The sequence below is a fragment of the Gossypium arboreum genome, chromosome 4, assembly GCF_025698485.1.
Source record: "Gossypium arboreum isolate Shixiya-1 chromosome 4, ASM2569848v2, whole genome shotgun sequence".
In the NCBI taxonomy this organism is placed as follows: domain Eukaryota; kingdom Viridiplantae; phylum Streptophyta; class Magnoliopsida; order Malvales; family Malvaceae; genus Gossypium; species Gossypium arboreum.
The window spans coordinates 21144917-21165562 of NC_069073.1; the positions used below are offsets into that span (position 1 = coordinate 21144917).

The 20646-nt window shown below is 34.2% G+C and overlaps 3 protein-coding genes across 3 annotated transcripts; 1 reads left to right on the top strand and 2 right to left on the bottom strand.

Moving 5' to 3' along the window:
* The first annotated feature begins 2076 nt into the window (after window positions 1-2076).
* Window positions 2077-6616, top strand: LOC108457647 (ribose-phosphate pyrophosphokinase 1). The gene is made up of 9 exons (XM_017756703.2): window positions 2077-2424; window positions 2526-2705; window positions 2835-3083; window positions 3653-3796; window positions 4111-4278; window positions 4717-4786; window positions 4974-5055; window positions 5579-5738; window positions 6364-6616. Exons 1-9 carry the CDS (start codon window positions 2323-2325, stop codon window positions 6400-6402), a joined length of 1194 nt encoding a protein of 397 aa, XP_017612192.1. The 5' UTR covers window positions 2077-2322; the 3' UTR covers window positions 6403-6616.
* A 1469-nt stretch (window positions 6617-8085) lies between these two features.
* On the bottom strand, window positions 8086-9325 carry LOC108459607 (uncharacterized). The gene is made up of 4 exons (XM_017759009.2): window positions 9103-9325; window positions 8807-8903; window positions 8578-8632; window positions 8086-8486 (listed from the first exon to the last, which is right to left on the bottom strand). The coding sequence occupies exons 1-4, from the start codon at window positions 9214-9216 to the stop codon at window positions 8273-8275; spliced, it is 480 nt and encodes a 159-aa protein (XP_017614498.1). The 5' UTR covers window positions 9217-9325; the 3' UTR covers window positions 8086-8272.
* Window positions 9326-10035: 710 nt separating this feature from the next.
* LOC108458113 (DNA replication ATP-dependent helicase/nuclease JHS1) lies at window positions 10036-20646 on the bottom strand. The gene is made up of 34 exons (XM_017757381.2): window positions 20169-20646; window positions 19930-20085; window positions 19608-19832; window positions 19473-19523; window positions 18990-19199; window positions 18839-18892; window positions 18698-18759; window positions 18120-18252; window positions 17853-17963; window positions 17627-17723; window positions 17345-17427; window positions 16817-16882; window positions 16295-16450; window positions 16127-16182; window positions 15955-16012; window positions 15768-15878; window positions 15628-15684; window positions 15260-15394; window positions 14934-15179; window positions 14083-14157; window positions 13777-13898; window positions 13572-13644; window positions 13375-13479; window positions 13094-13261; window positions 12553-12622; window positions 12321-12472; window positions 11750-11827; window positions 11567-11659; window positions 11343-11480; window positions 11144-11183; window positions 10988-11061; window positions 10736-10870; window positions 10504-10623; window positions 10036-10406 (listed from the first exon to the last, which is right to left on the bottom strand). Exons 1-34 carry the CDS (start codon window positions 20544-20546, stop codon window positions 10239-10241), a joined length of 4056 nt encoding a protein of 1351 aa, XP_017612870.1. The 5' UTR covers window positions 20547-20646; the 3' UTR covers window positions 10036-10238.

Consider the following 20646-nt stretch of genomic DNA (forward strand, 5'->3'; position numbering starts at 1 on the left):
TCATCTAACAAGAAAGAAGAAGTGACGGCTGCGTCACCAGTAACAGTTAAACCTTGCAAAACATATAACTTGGCAGTCTTTCTCTATCTTTTCATCACAACAAGGGAACCCTTGCTAATCTTCAGAACTCCACTTTCAGTTGTGTACTTGTACCCTTTTGAATCTAGAGCACTCAACAAAATCAAGTTCCTCTTCAATTCTGGTACATGTCGTATGTCACTAAGTGTTCTAACGACTTCATCAAACATCTTAATTTTGATCATGCCAATACTTGCGATTTTACATAAAACATTATTTCCCATTAAAACAACACATTTAGAAACAATTTCATATGTTGTAAGCCAATCCTAGACTCATATAGAAGGTGCAACTAGAATTGAGAATCCACTCCTCATTCACTCTAGAGTTGTCGGCTGAAGCAACTAGGAGTTCACCATCGCTGTATCTTCTACAACATCAGCTTCATCCGATTGTTCTTGTTGTTTTCCCTTTAAATTCGTTTCCTCTCTTTTGATCTTATTCTGCAACTTATAGCACTCAGACTTAATGTGCCCTTTCTTCTTACAGAAGTTATAAGTTTTACTCTGTTCGAAGATCTCGATCTACCCTTAAATTTACTGCGAGGATGTCGTTCCTGTGTCCTTACACGACTATCATCAATATTTCATTCTAGTCTCTCACCAATAATGAAACCCTCTCCCTGATATTTAGATCTAGCCATGGTATGTTTCATATTGTCATACGAGGTTAAAGAAGTATAGACTTCATCGACTGTGAGAGATCCGTGACTATACAAAATCGTATCTCTAAAGGTTGAATAAGACGGAGGCAACGAACAAAGTAAAATTAACCCCTAAATCTTCTTTATCGTACTAAACCTCCATGACCTCTAGGTCTGAGAGAATTTCTTTAAACTATAGTAAGTATTCGTGCACAAACGCACCTTCCTCCAAACAATGAGAATAAAGATGTTGCTTCATATGTAACTTGTTAGTTGGGGTTTTCAACATGCATAGCTACTACAGCTTTGCCCATAATACAACAGCGGTCTTCTCCTTCATCATGTCCTATAAAATTTCATTCGACTGATGCAGATGTAATTGTGTTAAAACCTTTCGATTTTTACGCTTCTTCTCTTCTTCCGTCAATGTCGAAGACATCTTATTTGACCTTAGCAGGGCATCCCCCAAATTTATCTGCACAAAAACTGTTGCATTTTTATCTACCACAACGCGAATTTGGTGTTGTAATCCAATAGCGGAATATCATACTTCATTGTTGTCATTGTCGTGATCGAAACAGGTAACTCGAAAAAGCTTTTATACCAATTTTTTAAAAATGAATGTCAATAATGGCAATATAAAACATCGCAAAATAATAAGAAAGAAAAATAAAACACACCGATTTTACGTGGAAACCCCTTTTGGGAAAAACCACGGGCATAGGAGAAGAAAATTCACTAATATTAAAAATCAAATGATACAAAAGGAGTTTCGATTACATCTATTTAAAAGTTGGAAAACCTTATTTTAATCAAAGTCAAATAGATGAAGTGTAATTCTATACGAATTCTACTTGTGCCATTGTATCTCCTAATTTTGTCATTGTATTATTGCTTTAACAGGAATTTGGGTCACAACTCCAACATCAAGAAATAATTTATTTAAAGAATAAGATTATAAAATAAAATCAAATTAATATTTTCAACATTAAGTGATAAGTAGCTAATAATCGCATTCAACGCTTTTTGTTAAAAATTTATACTAAGTAAAAAGTTAATATGGCTATCAAACACAATTAAAAAAGTTAAATGTTAAAATTTTTCATTTTCAAATTTTTATTTTCGATGAAATAAAAATTCCAAAAATTTATCACACATACCCTTAGTTTTTTTAATGTTTCTTAAACAAGAAAATATGTCATTTTATTTTTAGTTGAAAATAGAATTTCATCTCTTTTAATTAAATCATCTAAAATAAACGAAAAAAATTAATATTTATTAACTTCGATATATTCATTAATATTATTTAAAGGTTAAAAGAAATAAAAAAAATTAATGTGACACTAAAATAACTCACCTTAGGAATTAAACGGGCTAAATTGAATAAAATTTCCCAGTTAAAATGAAAAGGCTCCTCGAAGAACAAAAATATCAAGTTCTGGGGTCGACAAGCAGTAATGCCAAGCACATAGCACTAGAACACTCACACCAGCTCAACTCCACGGTTGAATTATTAGTATAGTACGAAGAAGATGAGCATTTGAATCCCTAAACCCTAAAAATATTTTATTAGAAAAACAAAACAAATAAAAGGTGAATGAATGGCGTCGTCGTCTCTGCTTTGGCTCTGCTCTTCCAATCCACTAATCTCCCCCGCTACTCACCTTAAGGCTCACCCTCGCTTCCCTATCCGGCACCGCTTCGTGAGTTTCCTTTTTCTCTGAATTATGAGTTTCTGCTGATTTTTTTTCTTAATTTTCTAATAAAATTTCCTGAGCTAAAATCTGGGTTTCCCTATTTCTAGAGGTGTAGCTTGGTGGAGCCCTTGAAGTTCGAAAATGGAAAGCCTCACTTTCCTCTCCTCACCTCTGATCCTGCGTTTCCAACCTTCTTGTCCCCTAATTCCCATTTCCAAAACGATATCAACAAACACGATACTAGGCTCCGTATATTTTCTGGCACTGCTAATCCTGCTCTTGCTCAGGTTTTAGATTCAATTCAACCCTCTATTTTCTTTTATTCAGATTGTTTAGATTAGATATCTAATAAGTATCTAGGTATACAGGAATATGAGTTGTGTAATTCCCGCTATTGCTTTTTCTATATTGGATAGGAAATCGCATGCTATATGGGTCTGGAGCTTGGGAAAATCAAGATAAAGCGTTTTGCTGATGGTGAGATTTATGTTCAGTTGCAAGAGAGTGTGAGAGGGTGCGACGTGTTCCTTGTGCAACCCACTTGTCCCCCTGCCAATGAGAATCTTATGGAGCTTCTCATTATGATCGATGCTTGTCGAAGGGCTTCTGCTAAGAACATTACTGCCGTCATTCCCTATTTTGGCTATGCAAGGGCTGACAGAAAGGTAACTTAACTACGCCCAATTAATAGATTTTGCCATACTGTTTTGTTTTCCTTTATACTTGGCCCTACCATGGAATGCTTGATCATATAGAATTCAGTTCCAGATTTCCAGTTAAATTATTATTTACTCCTTTTCTTGGAAGGAATCATTTCTTTCATGTGATAGGATTCTATTCATTCTGGTTTTATATTGTGAGATTCTACATCTTTCTTGTTGTTCTAAACAATGGAAAGCAGTCTAATTCTGTTTGATTGATATTCATTCCAAAAAAAAAAAAAAAAAAGCTAATTGAATTGAAGTACAGAACCAATTTAGTTGAATTATTTCCCTAGGGATTTGGTTCTTTGAGTACAGTTTATTGGCATTTGCAGAATATCCCAACGTCCCTTCTAAACATTTCCCTGTATCTAAAAGAAAGTAAGAAAGAACTCTGTTTCCTAGTACGAAACTTCAGATGTCCTATAAATAAAAAAGGCATAGCTTTAAATAATAGCTTTACTCTGCATATAAATTCTTCACTGAATGCATAATACTGTTTGAATGGTTAACTTTATCTTCTGTTGTTCCAGACTCAGGGGCGTGAATCTATTGCTGCTAAACTTGTAGCAAATTTGATTACTGAAGCAGGTGCAAATCGTGTTCTTGCTTGTGATCTTCATTCAGGGCAATCCATGGGTTACTTTGATATCCCAGTAGATCATGTTTATGGGCAGGTAATTTTTACATATACCATCTGTATCCCTTTGGTGTTCTATGTTTAGAGGTACAAATCAACATTACACATGATTATTTAACACAATTATTGTATGGTTCAAGAATCTAAAATTTTAGTACTTACGAAAAGCCTAAATGTAATCCTTCTATGAGGAGTTTCTTTTGTATTTAAGTTCTGTTTTTAATGTTAACTTAAGAAGTTTTATTGCATAAGCTTCATCTACTCTATCAGTTCTTGATGCTGGCCTGTTGCGTGTCAGCATTTCTGTATGAACTTTTTGCTCATCGCAAATATTTCTCTCTGCAATTCCAGCCTGTGATTCTTGATTATCTTGCCAGCAAGACAATATGTTCTGATGATTTGGTGGTAGTCTCGCCAGATGTTGGTGGTGTTGCTAGAGCACGTGCTTTTGCAAAAAAATTATCTGATGCACCTCTTGCTATTGTTGATAAAAGGCGTCATGGGCATAATGTTGCAGAGGTGAGATCTAAATTATTGGAGTTGTTTTATGCATACAAGTTGGTTAGGACTGGAGATTGTTTATCTTTTTCAAATTTCTTGTTTGATCAATTTTTCTTTCTCTTTTTGGTTTTTTTTTTTTTTTTTTTGGGGGAGGTTATTGATAGAATATTGAATTTTTATGAGTCTCAAAAGAAATGTGGGTATGACATAGAAGGACTAAGCGAGGTAAATGTCATGTCAATAGATTAACTTTTTAAATCATGTAATGTAGTGGCTGTGTGCACTGTTATGCATATGGAAAATTTTTGAAAGTTGATTGGAATACCAATCTTTAATCCACTATTTGCTCCTATTCTCAAGCTTCTTCTTTTTTCTTTTACACTCTTTTTGCTGTAAAGTAATATGTTGTTATTCTCAAGTTGAACTCCAAATTGATATGCAATTATTGTCTTACAGGTCATGAATTTGATAGGTGATGTGAAAGGAAAGGTTGCAGTTATGGTGGATGACATGATTGACACTGCTGGTATTATTCTCTTTATCTCTTGGGGAAAAAATGTGATTTAGGATAATATTTCTTTGTGCGACCATACCCTAAAAATCAGGATATATTAGCCTTGCCATATATTATTTCTGCTTTATCAATGTTAAGATGAGAATGCTAGTTACTGAATCCTCATTAAATGTTAACCATCAAATTGTGGGTTTCACAGGAACAATCGCAAAAGGTGCAGCTCTTTTGCATCAAGAGGGGGCTCGGGAAGTGTATGCGTGTAGTACACATGCTGTTTTTAGGTATGTGATGCTTGGTGGTTCTTTATCAGTGTTTAAATCTTGCTAGCAGAAGTTTCTTCCTTATATACATGTTTAAGCAATTTTGCCTGGGCAAGATTTTGGACATTTCTTAAAAGCTTGAATTGTTTAATGCTCTTGGAGCAGCTTTAGGAGTATAGTCACGCTGAGAACTACTAAAGTTTGGGATTTATTAATGAATTATGGTTGTCATGCTATTTAGGCAATTGATAGGTAGATGCGGAAGCCTCAAAATGCTAAAAGAACTGATTATATTTCTTGACTGTGTAAAAGTAATGCATTTGTCAGAGTGAAATCAGACTGTTGGAGATCACATTTAGAAACTTCTAAAATATACTATAAAATGATCATTGTGGATGAACTCATAAGTTTTATTTAACTAACCTCTTCTGTTTGTATGTTCGTTGATTGAAAAAGAAAAAAAGGAAAATTGCTATATCCTATCATATTAGAATGCCTTTTTAAATATTCATCATTGTATTCATCCATTTGTGTGGTTTCACAGTCCTCCTGCAATAGAAAGATTGTCAAGTGGTCTTTTCCAAGAGGTAATCATAACAAACACCATCCCAGTGTCAGAGCAAAACTATTTTCCTCAGTTGACTGTCCTCTCTGTGGCAAACCTTCTGGGAGAGACCATATGGCGTGTTCATGATGATTGCTCTGTAAGTAGCACCTTCCAGTAGAATCAATTTAATCCATGAAAGTAGAAAAAGGAAAAATTTTCATCTCTTGATGCATGTGTTGATTTGTTGCAAGTTCTTTTATAAAGCTTTAATGTTGCTCTATATCTAATCTTGATAAGCTGTGATTGAATGAGATCTGCTCTGCTGCATATCTAAAAGATTCACTAGAAGGGGGTTCCTAGAAAGTTATGGCTTGGCAGCTATTTCATAGACATGGAAATGCTTCTTTTTTTAGACAAGTAAATTTCATTTCATTCCAATAAGCAAAACTTTGCTACAAAAAAGTGGTACTAAAATCCCCATTCCCTTAATCATATAATTTGAAACATTCAATATCTTCCTATTTCCAACTAATCTATCATGCACTGTATTTTTTATTATACTAAAAAAATTCGAAGGATTTCTTGAAAGCTTCCCATGAAAGCGCCTATTTCTCTCCTGCTTATTGTTATGTTCTAAATTCTGTATTTTTTGACATGGAAATGCTTCTTATTGTTGCCTGTTATGTTCTAAATTCTATTGATCTAATGATAGGCATTTTCTAATCTGATTTAATTTCGAGTATGGAGAGTTAATTGATACTAGAAATATTTATGTTTGGCAGGGAGGGTTTGAACCCTATGCAACCTTGGGCATTGATTGATTTCTCCACATGCTATGAGAATTTTGTTATGGAACTGCAGATCATTATCTATGCTACATTGGGCAGTTAGGTGGTCTTCTTTTATTAACAAAAGTTTGTTGAATGAATGTAATGCAACAATTGAATGCTATTATTTTTTATCTTCTCTTCTTTGGGTTATATGTATTCTGTATATGGTTGTATTTTTTTTTCCATCAAATATATGGGTTAAATATGTAAGGGGTTCCTGCTTCTTCTTCTTCTTCTTTTTTTTAATTTAAAATTTAATCTTTTTAATTTTGACACATTGAGTTTTATAATTTTTTTAATAAATAAGAGAAAGCATCATATTTTATAAAAGACACTGATGTTAAGACTATAAAAGATAAAATAACTCTTTTAGTTTACAATTTTATCAATTTAGTTAATATTCTTTAAATGTGCTTAAAAATTATAAAAGAGAAAATATTAAAATCTAAATCTAAAAATTCTGAGTTATTCTATTTTGGTTTGGCATATAATCTCGTCAGCCTTAACAAGGAAAATAAATAAAAGACTTTCATAACAAAACGGTTCTCCTTTAATATTTATCAAAAACATATATATCTTTCAACAATGTAAATCTCCAAAAAAATAATAGTTGCGATTTTTTGGGGAGAAAGTTGAAGATTGTAGTGGGTAAAACTCGATGCAATAAAACTTTGAATTCTCTCGTTGGTTTTTTTTTTTTTTTTTTTAATCTTTCACTTGAATTTCTTCATCTCTTTAAAACACTTGTTTTTTTCAATAAAATCATAGATTATTTGCAAAACAAAAATAATAATAAATTTTTTAAGAACTTTTATTTAAAAAAATTATGTTCATATATTTTAAAGTCTAAAACTAAATTAACAAAAATTATAAATGTTGAGAGCTAAAAAGGTTACTGTAAGATAAAAGTAGACAAACATATCAATATTTTTTTTTAAAAAAGGAAATGTAGGAACTCAAAATGTTTTGAAATTAAAATATATATATTTAATTTTAAATTTCAAAAGAATATATATATATATATATATACATATATATTAACTAGTTTCTTCCCATGCACAGATTATCAAATATTTTAATTAGAAATAACGATTGATAATATTAAGTTTTTGAAAAATATTTAATTTTGTATAGAAATTTAAAAATATTTTTCAAACTATTTTAATTATTGAAAAAATTTAATGTTTTATTGATTTAAAAAAAACTATTTTAGAATTATGTTTTTGGGAAAAAATTAAGAAAACATTTTTAATCTGATTTTGAAAAAAATTAAAATTGTTTATTAAAGGTAATTACGTAAAATAAAAAATAAATTGATTTTATAAAACATGTTTATAGAAAAAGAAATTAAAATATTTATTAAATAATTAAAATTAAAAAATAAAGAAAACGTTTTTAATTTGAGTTTGTAAAATAATTAATGGCAGGTTATACCTAATTTTAATATAAATATTAAAAGTGATGATGTGTGAAAGCTTGAAAATGAAAATATTAAAATTGTAAATAATCTTAAATATGAAAATATTTTTAAAAATAACATTAAGCATTGAAATTGAGTTTTAAAGGAAAACATAAAAAAATATTAAGAGCTTAAAAGTTATAAATAAGTGAAAATATTAAAACTTAACTCATTATGTATCATTAAAAGGAAGACATTAACCGTAATATAAAAAAAAAAAAAAAAACCCATAGGGTTATTATATATTATGATTAATTGTGGGTAATAATAATCAAAGTTGTCACTTGTCTAAATTATAACTATTACTTACCCTATGTTCTCTAAAACTTTGCTATATATAAGATTCAAAGTCATAGCATAGCCGAAAGAGCAGGAGTTACAAACTTGGTATGCATGCTTCCTTCATATCTCATTACCTGAATCATCGCTCTGCTCACCACGCAGCAGTCGATCGGCTGCACTCTGTGAATCACAGTCACCTTCAATCTGATACTTGTTGTGTTGGGTGCCATCATCATCTTTCTTCATGAAATGGAAACCCATTATATACCTGTATTCCCCAGTTCCAAGGCATCGAGAGCAGTAGCTAAGGCCACTGCCACCACAACTCCTGCACCTGCACCAGTAGTAATCACAAGACAAGTTCACCTTTGCCTACCACCACTCCGTATGCAGCTTATATATTGATATGTATATTGATACCTCACCATTTTGGCCATTCTCCCTTGGGAAGCATCTCTAGATGAACTTGGTTTGTCCTTCCTACAAGTGTTAGCATAAATAGGGAATGCATCATATGATATCACAAAAGAGATGCATATAAATATGATGGTCGAAGCAATAGAGCTAAAAAGAGCATAGAAAGCACAGCCAATTAAAAAGGCAAACAAGGATTCTTTTTATTATTATTATTACATAAAAGGAGAGAGGAAAGACCTCTTCCATAACAATAATGACAATCAACTCTGCCGCTCCCCTTGCAGACAACGCACGGTGGATCAGGCTTCCTCATCCTCCTTCGCCCAGCATTTGACTGCAATTATATATCAACGTTATTTTCAGAAACTCAGCAATTGATTAGGTGTATTAATTTCAGCATCATAAACAATAGAATCTAACCATGGACATGATTACAAAGAATATCAGCAGAAACGTTTAATTTGTATGTATTTCTTCCATGGAATTGGAGAAATGAAAGAGAACTAAAACTTTAAAAAAAAAAAAAGTTTGACCTCAGTTCTGACAACCCAAGTGGGTTTAGGGAGTACGAGAGGAAGAGCACCGTTGGATTTCCGACGCTCCGATTGGAGGGCTATGAGCAGGTTCGCTGTTGACGCCACTGCCATCGATATTCAAGTAGGATTATTTTCCCCTTCTTTCTGATAGCACTTGAACTTGAACTAACCAACCTTTTATTTACGAAATAGGCCCCGATTTTTAAATCCTTTTAGCTTTTATTTATGGGTCAAATTTTAAAAAATTCCCTGTACTATACATTTTTGTTAGATATACTCCCTTAATTATAATTGGACTACTCTTTGAAATGTGTATTTTCAGTGTTTTAAGATATTTTTTCCTATTAATTCTGTCAACTAATTGAATTTAACTTATTTCTTTTATACATGTCATATATGTTTTTGCACACTTTTTTCTAAAAAGAAAATGTATAATAGTTATTCATCACATTATTATATCGTCAAATTATTTGACCAAACTCACTTTACTTCTAAATTTAAAAATACAAATTTTAAAGGTGAAACTACACTAAACTAAATCCATGAAAATGTATAATATTTACTTGAAATTCGTTTCTAACAATAATTTTTTTTAAAATTATTTACGATTTGATTTAAGAGACTTATTTATTTATTAAAAAGAAATAGTAATTGTTGAACATCAATTCACCATTCTTTTTATCCTCAATGTAAAATTTATATGATTATTTCGATAAAAACACACGACATTGTACCAAAACAATTACAGATCTCATCTAACCTCCTATCAATCTTCTTTGCAAGCACTTTTTAGTAATTAATTTCATTTATTACATATTTACTACTTTTGAACTCTTTTTTTTTTCTTTTTCTTTAATTACAACAAAATAATCATTTTTTAACCTAGGATTTCACAGTCTCATCCTTGCTAGTGAGCCAAAACCATCTAAATCATTTTAATTTCTATTTCTTTTTATATGAAAATCAAGTTTCGAATGAATTCATATCCTCTTGAGTATTAGTGCAAAAAGAGAAGGGAAAAGCCATGCTTTCATATTTATATTTTAAAAGATAAAAATAATAATTGAACTTATAAAAATAAACTAATGAACAAAATGCCTGGTTTTGCAAATGTAAGAGGGCGAAAATCTTAACTATCTGATCTGCGACCAAGAGCATCTCTGAAGCGCCAAAGTTTGGTGGTTGAAATCATCGTTGGACAAACTCAAAATACCAGATTGCTCATCAATTTTGTCAATAAGAAGCTTAAGCATTGGAACCTTTGACAGGGTTCTCCATGACCCCACCATTATCAACTTCTTCTGTACAATCAACAATCCATCATAAACCATACTATTTTTATTTTAGAGACTAAATGTTTGCTTTCCAACTAAGATGAATTTTTAACAACTATAATACCTTGGGTCGTGTTAGAGCAACATTAATCCTATGCCAATCTGCAAGCAGTGAAGCACTGCAGCTTCTAGGATTCACATTGGACCTAACAAAGGATACTAATATGCAGTCCTTGTCTCTCCCCTGGACAATAATGGTAATTGAAACACCCGTGCTCATTAATATGAAGAATCAATAATAGCACCTAGGACGCAACAAGACAAGATAATAAAGGCTTGCTAAGCATCAGTCCAACCTGGTATCTGTCAATAGTATGCGTCTCCACGGATGCTTTGCAAGTATGTCTGATGAAACTTGCCTGTGAGTTATAAGGTGTAATGATGCCGATATCTTTGCCTTCAATTCCATTGTTGACTAATCCATCTGTTATCTATATGAAACGAGTAAATGTCATGCCATCCCAAGCATCAAGTTGCATTCTGGTCGGTCACATCCACAACAAAAGAATAATTTCCGGTAAAATATTTTAGTCAAATTTGGATCCTACCTCTGCAATTATATAAGCTTCCATTGGATTGTTCACAGTTTTCTGGTCTCTAGCCTCTAAAGCAGGCAACATATCTAAGCATGGAAAACACTCTGGTAAGGGTTCAGACATACAAGTATTCAAAAGATGCCAAGTAAAATTAAATAACTATCAAACCTGTATTAACAAAAATGACTGGCTTGCTTGGATTTAGAACCTGCATCCATAAGGAAATTTAAGTGGAAAATGCTATTTTAAGTAGCACAAAAATGTTGAATTTTGATGATAACAGCAATCTTAGCATAAACCACATAGGCTTCAAAAAAAAAAAAAACAAATACAGGTTATAAACAAGGAAATTAGAAACCACTCTTACAATTTTTAGCCATGATGAACAAGAGATTGGTTTTGTGAACTTGAGTTTTGCATTAGCTATTTCAGGAGAACCACAACGTAATCGATCACCGTATATCAAGGCATTTGACAGTTCCATAATACTTTGACACATTCGGTACTATAGGAAAAAGAATTAATAAATTCAGACAATAATAAAATATCAAAGAATTGAGATACAAAATTTTAGTTATCTCAAGGGTTAACCTGGCTTTGCAATGGTGCAATTGCATGTGAATGTGCTTCTGATAGCCTGCAGAACAAACTTATTCCCATTCCTTTTTCTCGAGCCTCTGTACTCTGGAAATCAATAGGCATTACACTGGGAAAGAGCTTCAAGTTTTCTCCAGCAAGTTAAATAGCTAGAGCTGACGATAAATATATACATACCTGAATCAAGGGAGGCAGTTGATAGTGATCTCCAACGAGGACAAATGTAGATGAAAACATCAAGGGTCCTAGTGACACCTGATACGAGATGATCTTTCATCAACTGAGAGTTAAGTCCAGATAACATCTGACTTTCCGCTTTTTAAATACAAACAGTAGCACCTCTTATCCCTGGAAACTAAAAGTAGTCTATAGAATATACTGAACAACATGATAGCATCCTCATATAATAAAAAAATGAAATTGTGTCAAGCATGTTTTTGCTTTTCTGGACAACAAAACTCAAAATATAGATTCTTCATCATGCAACTTTAGGATCCTCTTAGCCTTTTCTCCCTACTTTCTTTTCCAGTTTTACCCTCATTTTTTTCCCATAAATAATGGGTAAGCCTTTGTTTCTATTTCCACTATTTATTTTCCTGCCACTTTAGGTATGCAATCTACATAAAGTATAATTGAACATGGATTTATTTTCCCACCACTTTATGTTTGAAATCTCGATATAGTATCATTGAACATGGATCATAGTCTAGATGAAAATCAAAATGCATAAACTGGAAATAGTACATACTGGGAGGGTTGTCTGTCCAGCTTCATCGATAATGCATAAATCAAATTTCTTTCCAGAGAGTAATGGACTAGTGATGCCCAAGCAAGTGACAGCAACAACTTTGACTTGGTCAAATTTCAGTTTAATTTCTTCAACACTATTAATGTTCATCCCTGTCACAAACAATTTACTACATAAAGAAGACACCAAGTAGCATGCTGACTGCAACACTGATAATAATATACTTTCCAACCTGAAAAACAATGCCCCTTAATTTCCTCATGCACAGATTCGTGTCTTCCTATGCGCACAAAATCAATGCCCTGCATTTTTTTCCACATAAATTTCAATTAGACCGGTGGAACAGAAAAGAAATCTCAAGTAGATTTAATATCAAATAGATCACAAGGATGATAAAAGCATGCGTATTCATCATAAGTCAATACTCCTGATTAGCTTTAGAGGCCACAGTAGAATATAACCCAACTTATACACTGAGGAATAGAATTTCTACAACTTCAACATGATATTTACATAAAAAAGAACCTTCAAAAGACTACCTTCTAGCAATGTCTCAAAATAACACTTGCACAAAGAAAAAGTGTACATGTTACATGCAGAGAACACATGAAATATGCTTTCCTATTTTGCCAACTTGTGTAGCTATGGTTTATGCGCATTGATTTTGCAAATGCACGGAGTTCTAATGGATAGCATTTCATACTTCAGTGAATTATAATGCAGGAATCCTAACACCTGAAAACATAACAAGACAATCTGAGAATAAAGAGGACCTGAGATTTTAATTTGATGAGTAAATTATCAACTGCAGAGTTTGTGTAGGATGTCAGCAAAATGGATGCACCTCTCATCAACAAGGCTTTTACAGCATGTACCATTGTAGATGTCTTGCCTGTTCCAGGCATTCCTAGAATTAGAGCATAATCCTTTGCTGTAAGTATCTGGAAAAAATGGATTTGCAGAATAAGTAACAATGGACTTTCTTTAGAAAATGTTAGGTCAACTGAGAATGCTTCTGTTCAACAAAATGTCTTGTTAACCAGGATATTGAAACCTTGAGAATAGCTCTACGCTGATCATCATTTAAGCTCTTCTCGGACCAGATATAAGATATTGCTGGGTCTTGGCTGAATATGCATCCACTGTCAAATCTAGGAGCCTGCACTAGGCAAAACAATACTAATAAAGATGGTAGAAGGAAAAAACAATGTTAACACTAGAAAACCATATAAGAGAGCAAGAAACATTCACCGCAAGGTCAACAATCATCTTCCTGAGATGAGAACTTTGCTCATTGTCTAGAAACATTTGAATGAGGTTGAACCTTCAGCAATAACAAGGAAAAAAAATGAACATAAACACGGTATATTTCTCATCTCTTTATGGTCCAGATGTCACAAGAGAACAGAAGAAGGTAGTAAAAGAAGTCAAAATTTAACTATAATATGGAAATTACCGCATAACTGAAAAGGAGGTCATGATTTCATCCTTATCGATCCGCCAGACCTCCTGGAGTAGTTTTTCTCGCATTGAAGACAAATTACCCCCTGGAAGCCTTAAGCCCTTAGAAAAAGAAACCTGACTTTCACCAAAGACAAGATAACCCCCCAGGCATTAGACCTATTTGAGTTTGAATGTTCAAGGATTGTCACTAATTTCTGAGCCAATTTAGCACACATCCTATGACATCTTGTGGATGATGTTACAGCTAATATGTCAATTTCATAGGCATAACTATTAAGCAAGGAAACTTTAAGCTTACAGAAACACGGTCAGGGCTGAGCTCCACAATGATCCCAGTGGCAACAAATTGATGGCCAGATTCAGTGCTAAGTATCTAAAAACCGAAAACAGTATAAGAAACAAAAAAAGAGCTAATAATAAGACGTTAAATGGAACTTATTGGAAAACAGAATTTATGAAATGAAATGCTCATTGACTGATCATAAAGAAAAATATAAACTTCCTTCAACAATGAAAACTGTACCCTCTAAGTGATCATGACAATTGTAGTAAAAAATATAACATATACAACTAACTCTTGTTCCTGAAGCATAATTCTAATTACATTTAGGGGAAACATTACAGGTATTATAGGACCCTAACACTATCAGAACATATCCATATAAAGCAGGTTACTATGGGATTATGAAGCAATAAGTATATACATGAAAAACTAATTAGATATAGCACATGGATAATTCTGATAGCTAAGTATCAAATGATAGAAGCTAAAATTATTTACCAGTACTACAAACATGTAAATTTACTGTTACCAGTCTCTCTAGAGTCAACAGCTACCACAATCCCTAATATTACAAGAAAAGGTTAATGGTTCCAGAAATTTCTCCATTCTCTACAATTCTAGTCAAAGACAACCAAAGTATAGCAGAAGAGCATGGACACTACAGTGTTTCAGAATTTGCTGGAATCATAGCAACAAGAAGGTTAGAAAATTGAAACTAGAAAACCTCCCAGCAAAAGCAAACATGATGATCATAACAATCATTTTTTTATCCATTGCAAGATTTTATATAACCATAAAGCGGAACAACTAAATATGTGAAGATAGGAATGACAAAGCAGAAGCAAAAGAAATGCAAGAAATTGTACCACATAATCTCCACTTTTAAGACTGCAATCCAAATCTTTGGTCAGAGAAGAAGCAGCACTAATAGAATTTCTATCAGATCCACTTAAATTGTTAGTAGGCGAATATCGACACACAAAATGATAGATGAATCTATTTTCTTTATGAGATTCCTGCTGTGGAAGTTCATCAAGAACAAGAGAAGAAAGGCAACCAGTAGAGTTCTCATTCTTGTGATTATGAGAACGCCAGATTTCTTTCTTTGCAAGCTGAAATAGTGAAAAAAAAGAGTTCAGGATTAAAAAACTATCAGTTTACCATTAGTGATGCTTTGGAGTAACCAAATCACCTGCATCTCTTTAGCTTCTAGGTCAATCAACTGATCCCAATGTCTGAGGAAAACACCATGAGCATTTGAAAAATGATGTACATGTGAATCAAATATATCACCTAATCCACTACTCTCTGTATTCCCACCAAATGCCTGCAGCAATTGAACAAAATCAGCCAATGATAAAAACTTGATATTCAGGTTGATGCACCGCAGCCCATAGAAGCACAAATGGAAATCCTGCTTAACCTTTCTCTAAGGATTTTGACCTTTCTATGCAAAATTTAGACAGGATAGTCCTCGAAAAGAAACAGGTATCGCTACAGCTAACATACCAGTTGAGACAGCACTTCACTCCCTGGACTACAATAAGGAAATAAGTTTACCTTATGATAAAGGGTGCAAACGTCAAGATGCCGACAGCCTTTGCACATGCTTGGAATCTACAATAACAACATAGAGCCTCTCATTCATATCAAAAAATGTTTATAAATATATGGTACAAATAATTCAGTAACAGGCAAACCTGTAACATGGGGGGCAGTTGTTGTGTTGTTAATGCCTTAAGAATATCATGTGCAAGCTCATTACGACGCATGATTAACCCAACCAAGTCAGACCTTCGAACTATAATCCCCTACACAAAACACCAACAGATGCTTAATGCCACTGAAAAATAGAGATGTACAAAGGACAGAAGGTAGCTTCATTACTTGCGTCTGATCTGACTGGAGATAGTATAGAAGACCAGAATCAATATGTTTTAGGTACCTAACAAGTAAAAAGTGAAGAAAATAATCATTACTCAGCACAACCCCTCACCATAGCTGCACCTGAAACACAAAAAAGGGTAAAACAGAAGTAAAAGGAATAAGATTTCAATACCTCTCAGACATAAGAAGAGAGTACAAGATCACTTGGGCACAGTGTTCAGCGGATGCCTGCATAAATGACAAGCATGCATACAAGGACAATGAGACTATGTAGCTTAGAAAATGCAATGTACATTTTCCAAGATTTAATCCACATAGAGTTGCTTTTCATATTACTTGCCTGGCCATTAGCCATTTTTCCAGTCTTAAACTCTAGAGGCATGATCTTCTCATGACCTTCTTTTCCACCTGAGTCAACCTTTACTCTGACTGAAACATCAATCATTCCTTTCAGACCATACTTCGGGGCCCATGCCAGTTCCTCAATATCAATTACCTACAATTAGAATGAAGTCCTTATATATGCATTTTACAAGTTCAGACTTCGTAAAAATGAAACTTTTTGGAGGCCCAGAATCAGCAATCAAGCTAACAATAAGCCAAAGAACATAGAAAAGCAAAATTAGGTGAAAATCACACATCTCTTCAACACTGAGTAGTGAGCATAACCGGATGCCATGAATTTTCAGGTTACCTTAGTGGGCTTACATGAATAGCTAGATATGCTTGTCATTTAAAAATGACAATACCAAAAGGCATGCACATCTGTAAATGCATGTTTTTCTTCTCTGAGGGACCAATGTCAAGATACATCAAATTCATTAAGGAATCATGTGCATAAGAGAATGAAGGAGATGCTAACCTCTAAAACTTCAACCTTTTTTGCCCCATTATCAGATCCAAAATCTACAGTGGGAACTTGCGGCTCCTGCTCATAGTAAAATTAACTCAAGAATACAAAGTTATCATACAGTGCTCCATCTCATATGATGCAAAAAAAAGAGATTTTATTTAATTCATTACAAGATGAATTGTAAGGTTCCTAGTACACCAACCTCCAAGAAATATACCTGTAACATATATGCATATACATGTCCATATATACGTATACAATCACAAAAGCATATTCATTTATAGCCACTCTTCAGCCTGGTCGTCACCAACCCACATGATGAAGCGGCCAGGGTTCCCCATCTACATACCTGCCCATCTCCCCCCCCCCCAAACCCAACCTCCCATAAATCTAGAACTTGCCGCAGGGGCAAAGTCAGAACACCTTTATGCAATAAAATGCAGGGTCCTCAACAATTTAAGGGTGGAAGAAAACCTGGAGTTATACACCAGCCAGGTAACAGGAAAAAGTAACAACAAAGAGAAAATGCCAGCTCACCTGTGTATCTTTGAAGAGACCAATCCAATTTTCTAGTTTCGGAATAGCTTCAGTCAAGGTTTTATATATTTCATGTTCATTTACTGCAATGAAGCATAAAACCAGATATCAGAATTTCAGATAATGGTTCATAAGAGCTGCTAATATGTCATTGGAACATTAAACAAGACTTAATGGAACATTAATAAGATTTTTACAAGTGTAGTGGACTGATGAAGAACCTAAAATATCTTGCAGCAGAAAATTGGAAAATAGTAAAGGAATATTTATCTAAATCTCCACCTCCACATGCATATAAGCTCTCCATGTTCTTCTGGAGCACTATTCTTGCATATTCTTCCAAAAAGTGTACTGTAGGGGACTCTTTCACAAGTCCTGCCTGAATAAAACGAGGAAAATTGAGATGTAGACAGTTAAGAAAATCTTGGAAGCTAGTTTATTGATGGAGAAATCCATATGGACTATTAGAAAATTTAATATCATAGAATAGCTTTTCCTCTCACAAGACCTGAAAAATTTGGTGGAGCAAGGTGCCAATAAGAGCTGCAGTTGAATGCTCATTGCATCGTAGTCTCTCATCTAGGACAGTTCTCCTTGGGCAACTAAAACTGCCAGCCACCTTTTTTTATATTATTAGAAAGCAAACCAAAATGTGGTTTTAGATACCCACAGGGATTAAGACAACTGAATTTGATGTAATAAAGGTGGTTGAGACTTTCCATGATTACAAAATCCATAAGAAAAAAGCTACATCGTTTAACTGCATGACACTTACCCGAGTTCCAGAGACCAGAATATCTGGATGAACGATAAGAAAATTATTTTCATGATCCACATTACACTTTCCCTCTTCATCAAATTCACCAATGACATTCACAGTGTCTCCAGGGGCAATAACACTGTAGGACCTGAGGAAATTGTTTCAAGGAACGGTGAGAAACATTATCTTACCAGCAGTAAACTATCAACAATTGGGAAGGCACAAACTAAAACAAACTATAAGGTTTACATCAAAAGATCAAGTGCATGGTAACCGTTAAAATAGAAAGACTGATTCAGAACCAAGCAAAAATGCCACTAGAGATGGGTGAACAAGAGCATAGAGCAGACACATGAAATTAGCCAACCTTAGTAAAGCCTTGGCACTATTTAGCCTATTACATCTACAACAGAGCTTTCTTGGACAATTTTACTAATAAAGCTGTAAGAACGTGGAGATGGTATGAAAAGGTGCACTTCAGCATATTACTGGGCAGAAATCAACCTTAGTGAAATAAAAGCTAACTGATTTTGTCATTTGAAAATAACATTAAAGTTATTGAATGTGAAAAGGAAGACCTTTGCGCAACATACCACTCTTCCCACAAATAAACAGCACGCTCTTCCCCACTTTTCTCATTTACCAAGCGAAGAACCTGAGAAGCAAATGCTATTAGTTTCCCTCAACAATCCAGTGAATTATTAAGATGTTCGTGATTAAGGCACAGTAAAAACCTTATATGGCCATTGAGAACCACCGGACTCTGGAAATGTTTGCTTCTCAGAGACCTTCAGCAGAGATATATTTGCAACAATATCAGTATCAAAGAACATATTGTTTCCTTCATACATAATTTGCTAAAAATGGGGAGGGGAAGAAGCATACCTCCAATACTAGGAAATAACCATTAGAAGATGTCCCAGAGACCTTGTTTGTTGTGCCCATTGACACATCATTTCCTATAGAATCAGCTGTTACAGGAATTTCTTTGGACATTCCCTCTTGCGCTTTTGATGAATATGGCTCTGATTCACTGGATACAAAATCCTCAACAGAAATTACATCTTCTACTTGATCTAGAAGTTCAAGCAATGCCTGTAAAAGAAAAATATCCAAATGGAGATGAACTATAAGAAGAAGAAAAAAACAAAAACAGGAAGATAATTGAATACAAACTGTAAAAAGGAATATGTCATTTGAGTTATGCAGAAACTTTTGGTAATATACGCTACAACAATATGTATACCTAAAAGTAAAACATAGTATTAAGAAAATGTCCACTTCTGTTAAAGGATAATCAGATATGAAAGAAAAGAATGGAAATCTGTTAAGACAAAGAGATGAATATTGAAAAAGAAAGCGTGAAACCTTCTTGTGCTGCTTCAAACCCAGGGGATGAGATGCAACACCATTGGCAAGCTGCATTTAAGTTAAGACAAAAATAAGGGAGGAGTCAAATTACAGAACCCCATTTCACATTGTTATAATGCATTAACCAATTACCTTATCAGGACAATATGGTAGAGATGGTGGAGTGCAGAATGGAGTCTGTCTACTTGACAAACAAGTATTCTCATCAGCAATGCTGTCACCGACCTCTTTATCCTGAAAAGGGTTCAATCTTTTCAAGCCAAACCTGTTGGCCTGAAGCAAAGGCTTTTTATCAGCTTTGCCTTTGGGGGACGGCGACGAGAGGCATTTGTCAACCTTAGCAGCCGTATTTATACCCTGAAATGCATTGGTATTTGTTTTTTGTTTTGTTTTTGTAAAGAATTGTAAGAGTAAAAGTGCTTAGAGCAACTGAAAAAGAAGGTGAGGAAAATGCCTTGGTCTGAGAGCATTGGTGTATTAAGAAAGAGTTGTGCTTTGAGGAATCAGGTAATACAGGGGTGTGCTTTGAGACTGCTAGAAGACGTTCGTTGACAGGAGATATCTTCCATGTGACCTCATCCCCTCCATCGTCTTGACTCTGCTTTATCAACTACAACTCCAATTGTCGCCGTTAGTTCGATGGGCGAAGATAAAGAAAGAAAAGGAAAAGAAGGCGAGTGAGAAATAGTTTACCATTCCAGGGGAAAAGTTGAAACGCTTCAGAGAGGTAGACTTGGAGACCAAAGGCGATACCTCATCAGCAGCCTCCGTTGCCGGAGAGGAATGAGAATGGAGGTTAGGGTTTGGGGATACAGAAACGGCACCGTTGGAAGCGGCATTTGATTTGGAAGGGGACAGAGGAATAGGATTGGTGGGAGGGGTAGCGGAAGGGGGTGCTGGAGGAGAAGAAAGGTGATTGAGTTTCTGAGAAGCTAGAAGAGCGTTTTGGGAATGGCGTTCGAAGAAATGTTGGATGCCGAACTTGGAGGGTTGAACTTGAGATTGATTATTGGGAACATTAGATTTCTTTGATGAAGATGGGTTAAGCTTCCTTCTGGTTTTGGGAGGCATTTTCAGTTCATAAGCTTCCTTCAAACTTAGATCTTAATTCAGCATCACCCACCCACCACAGCCTTAAACAGGGACAACCATTTTCCCGCCAAAACTCCTC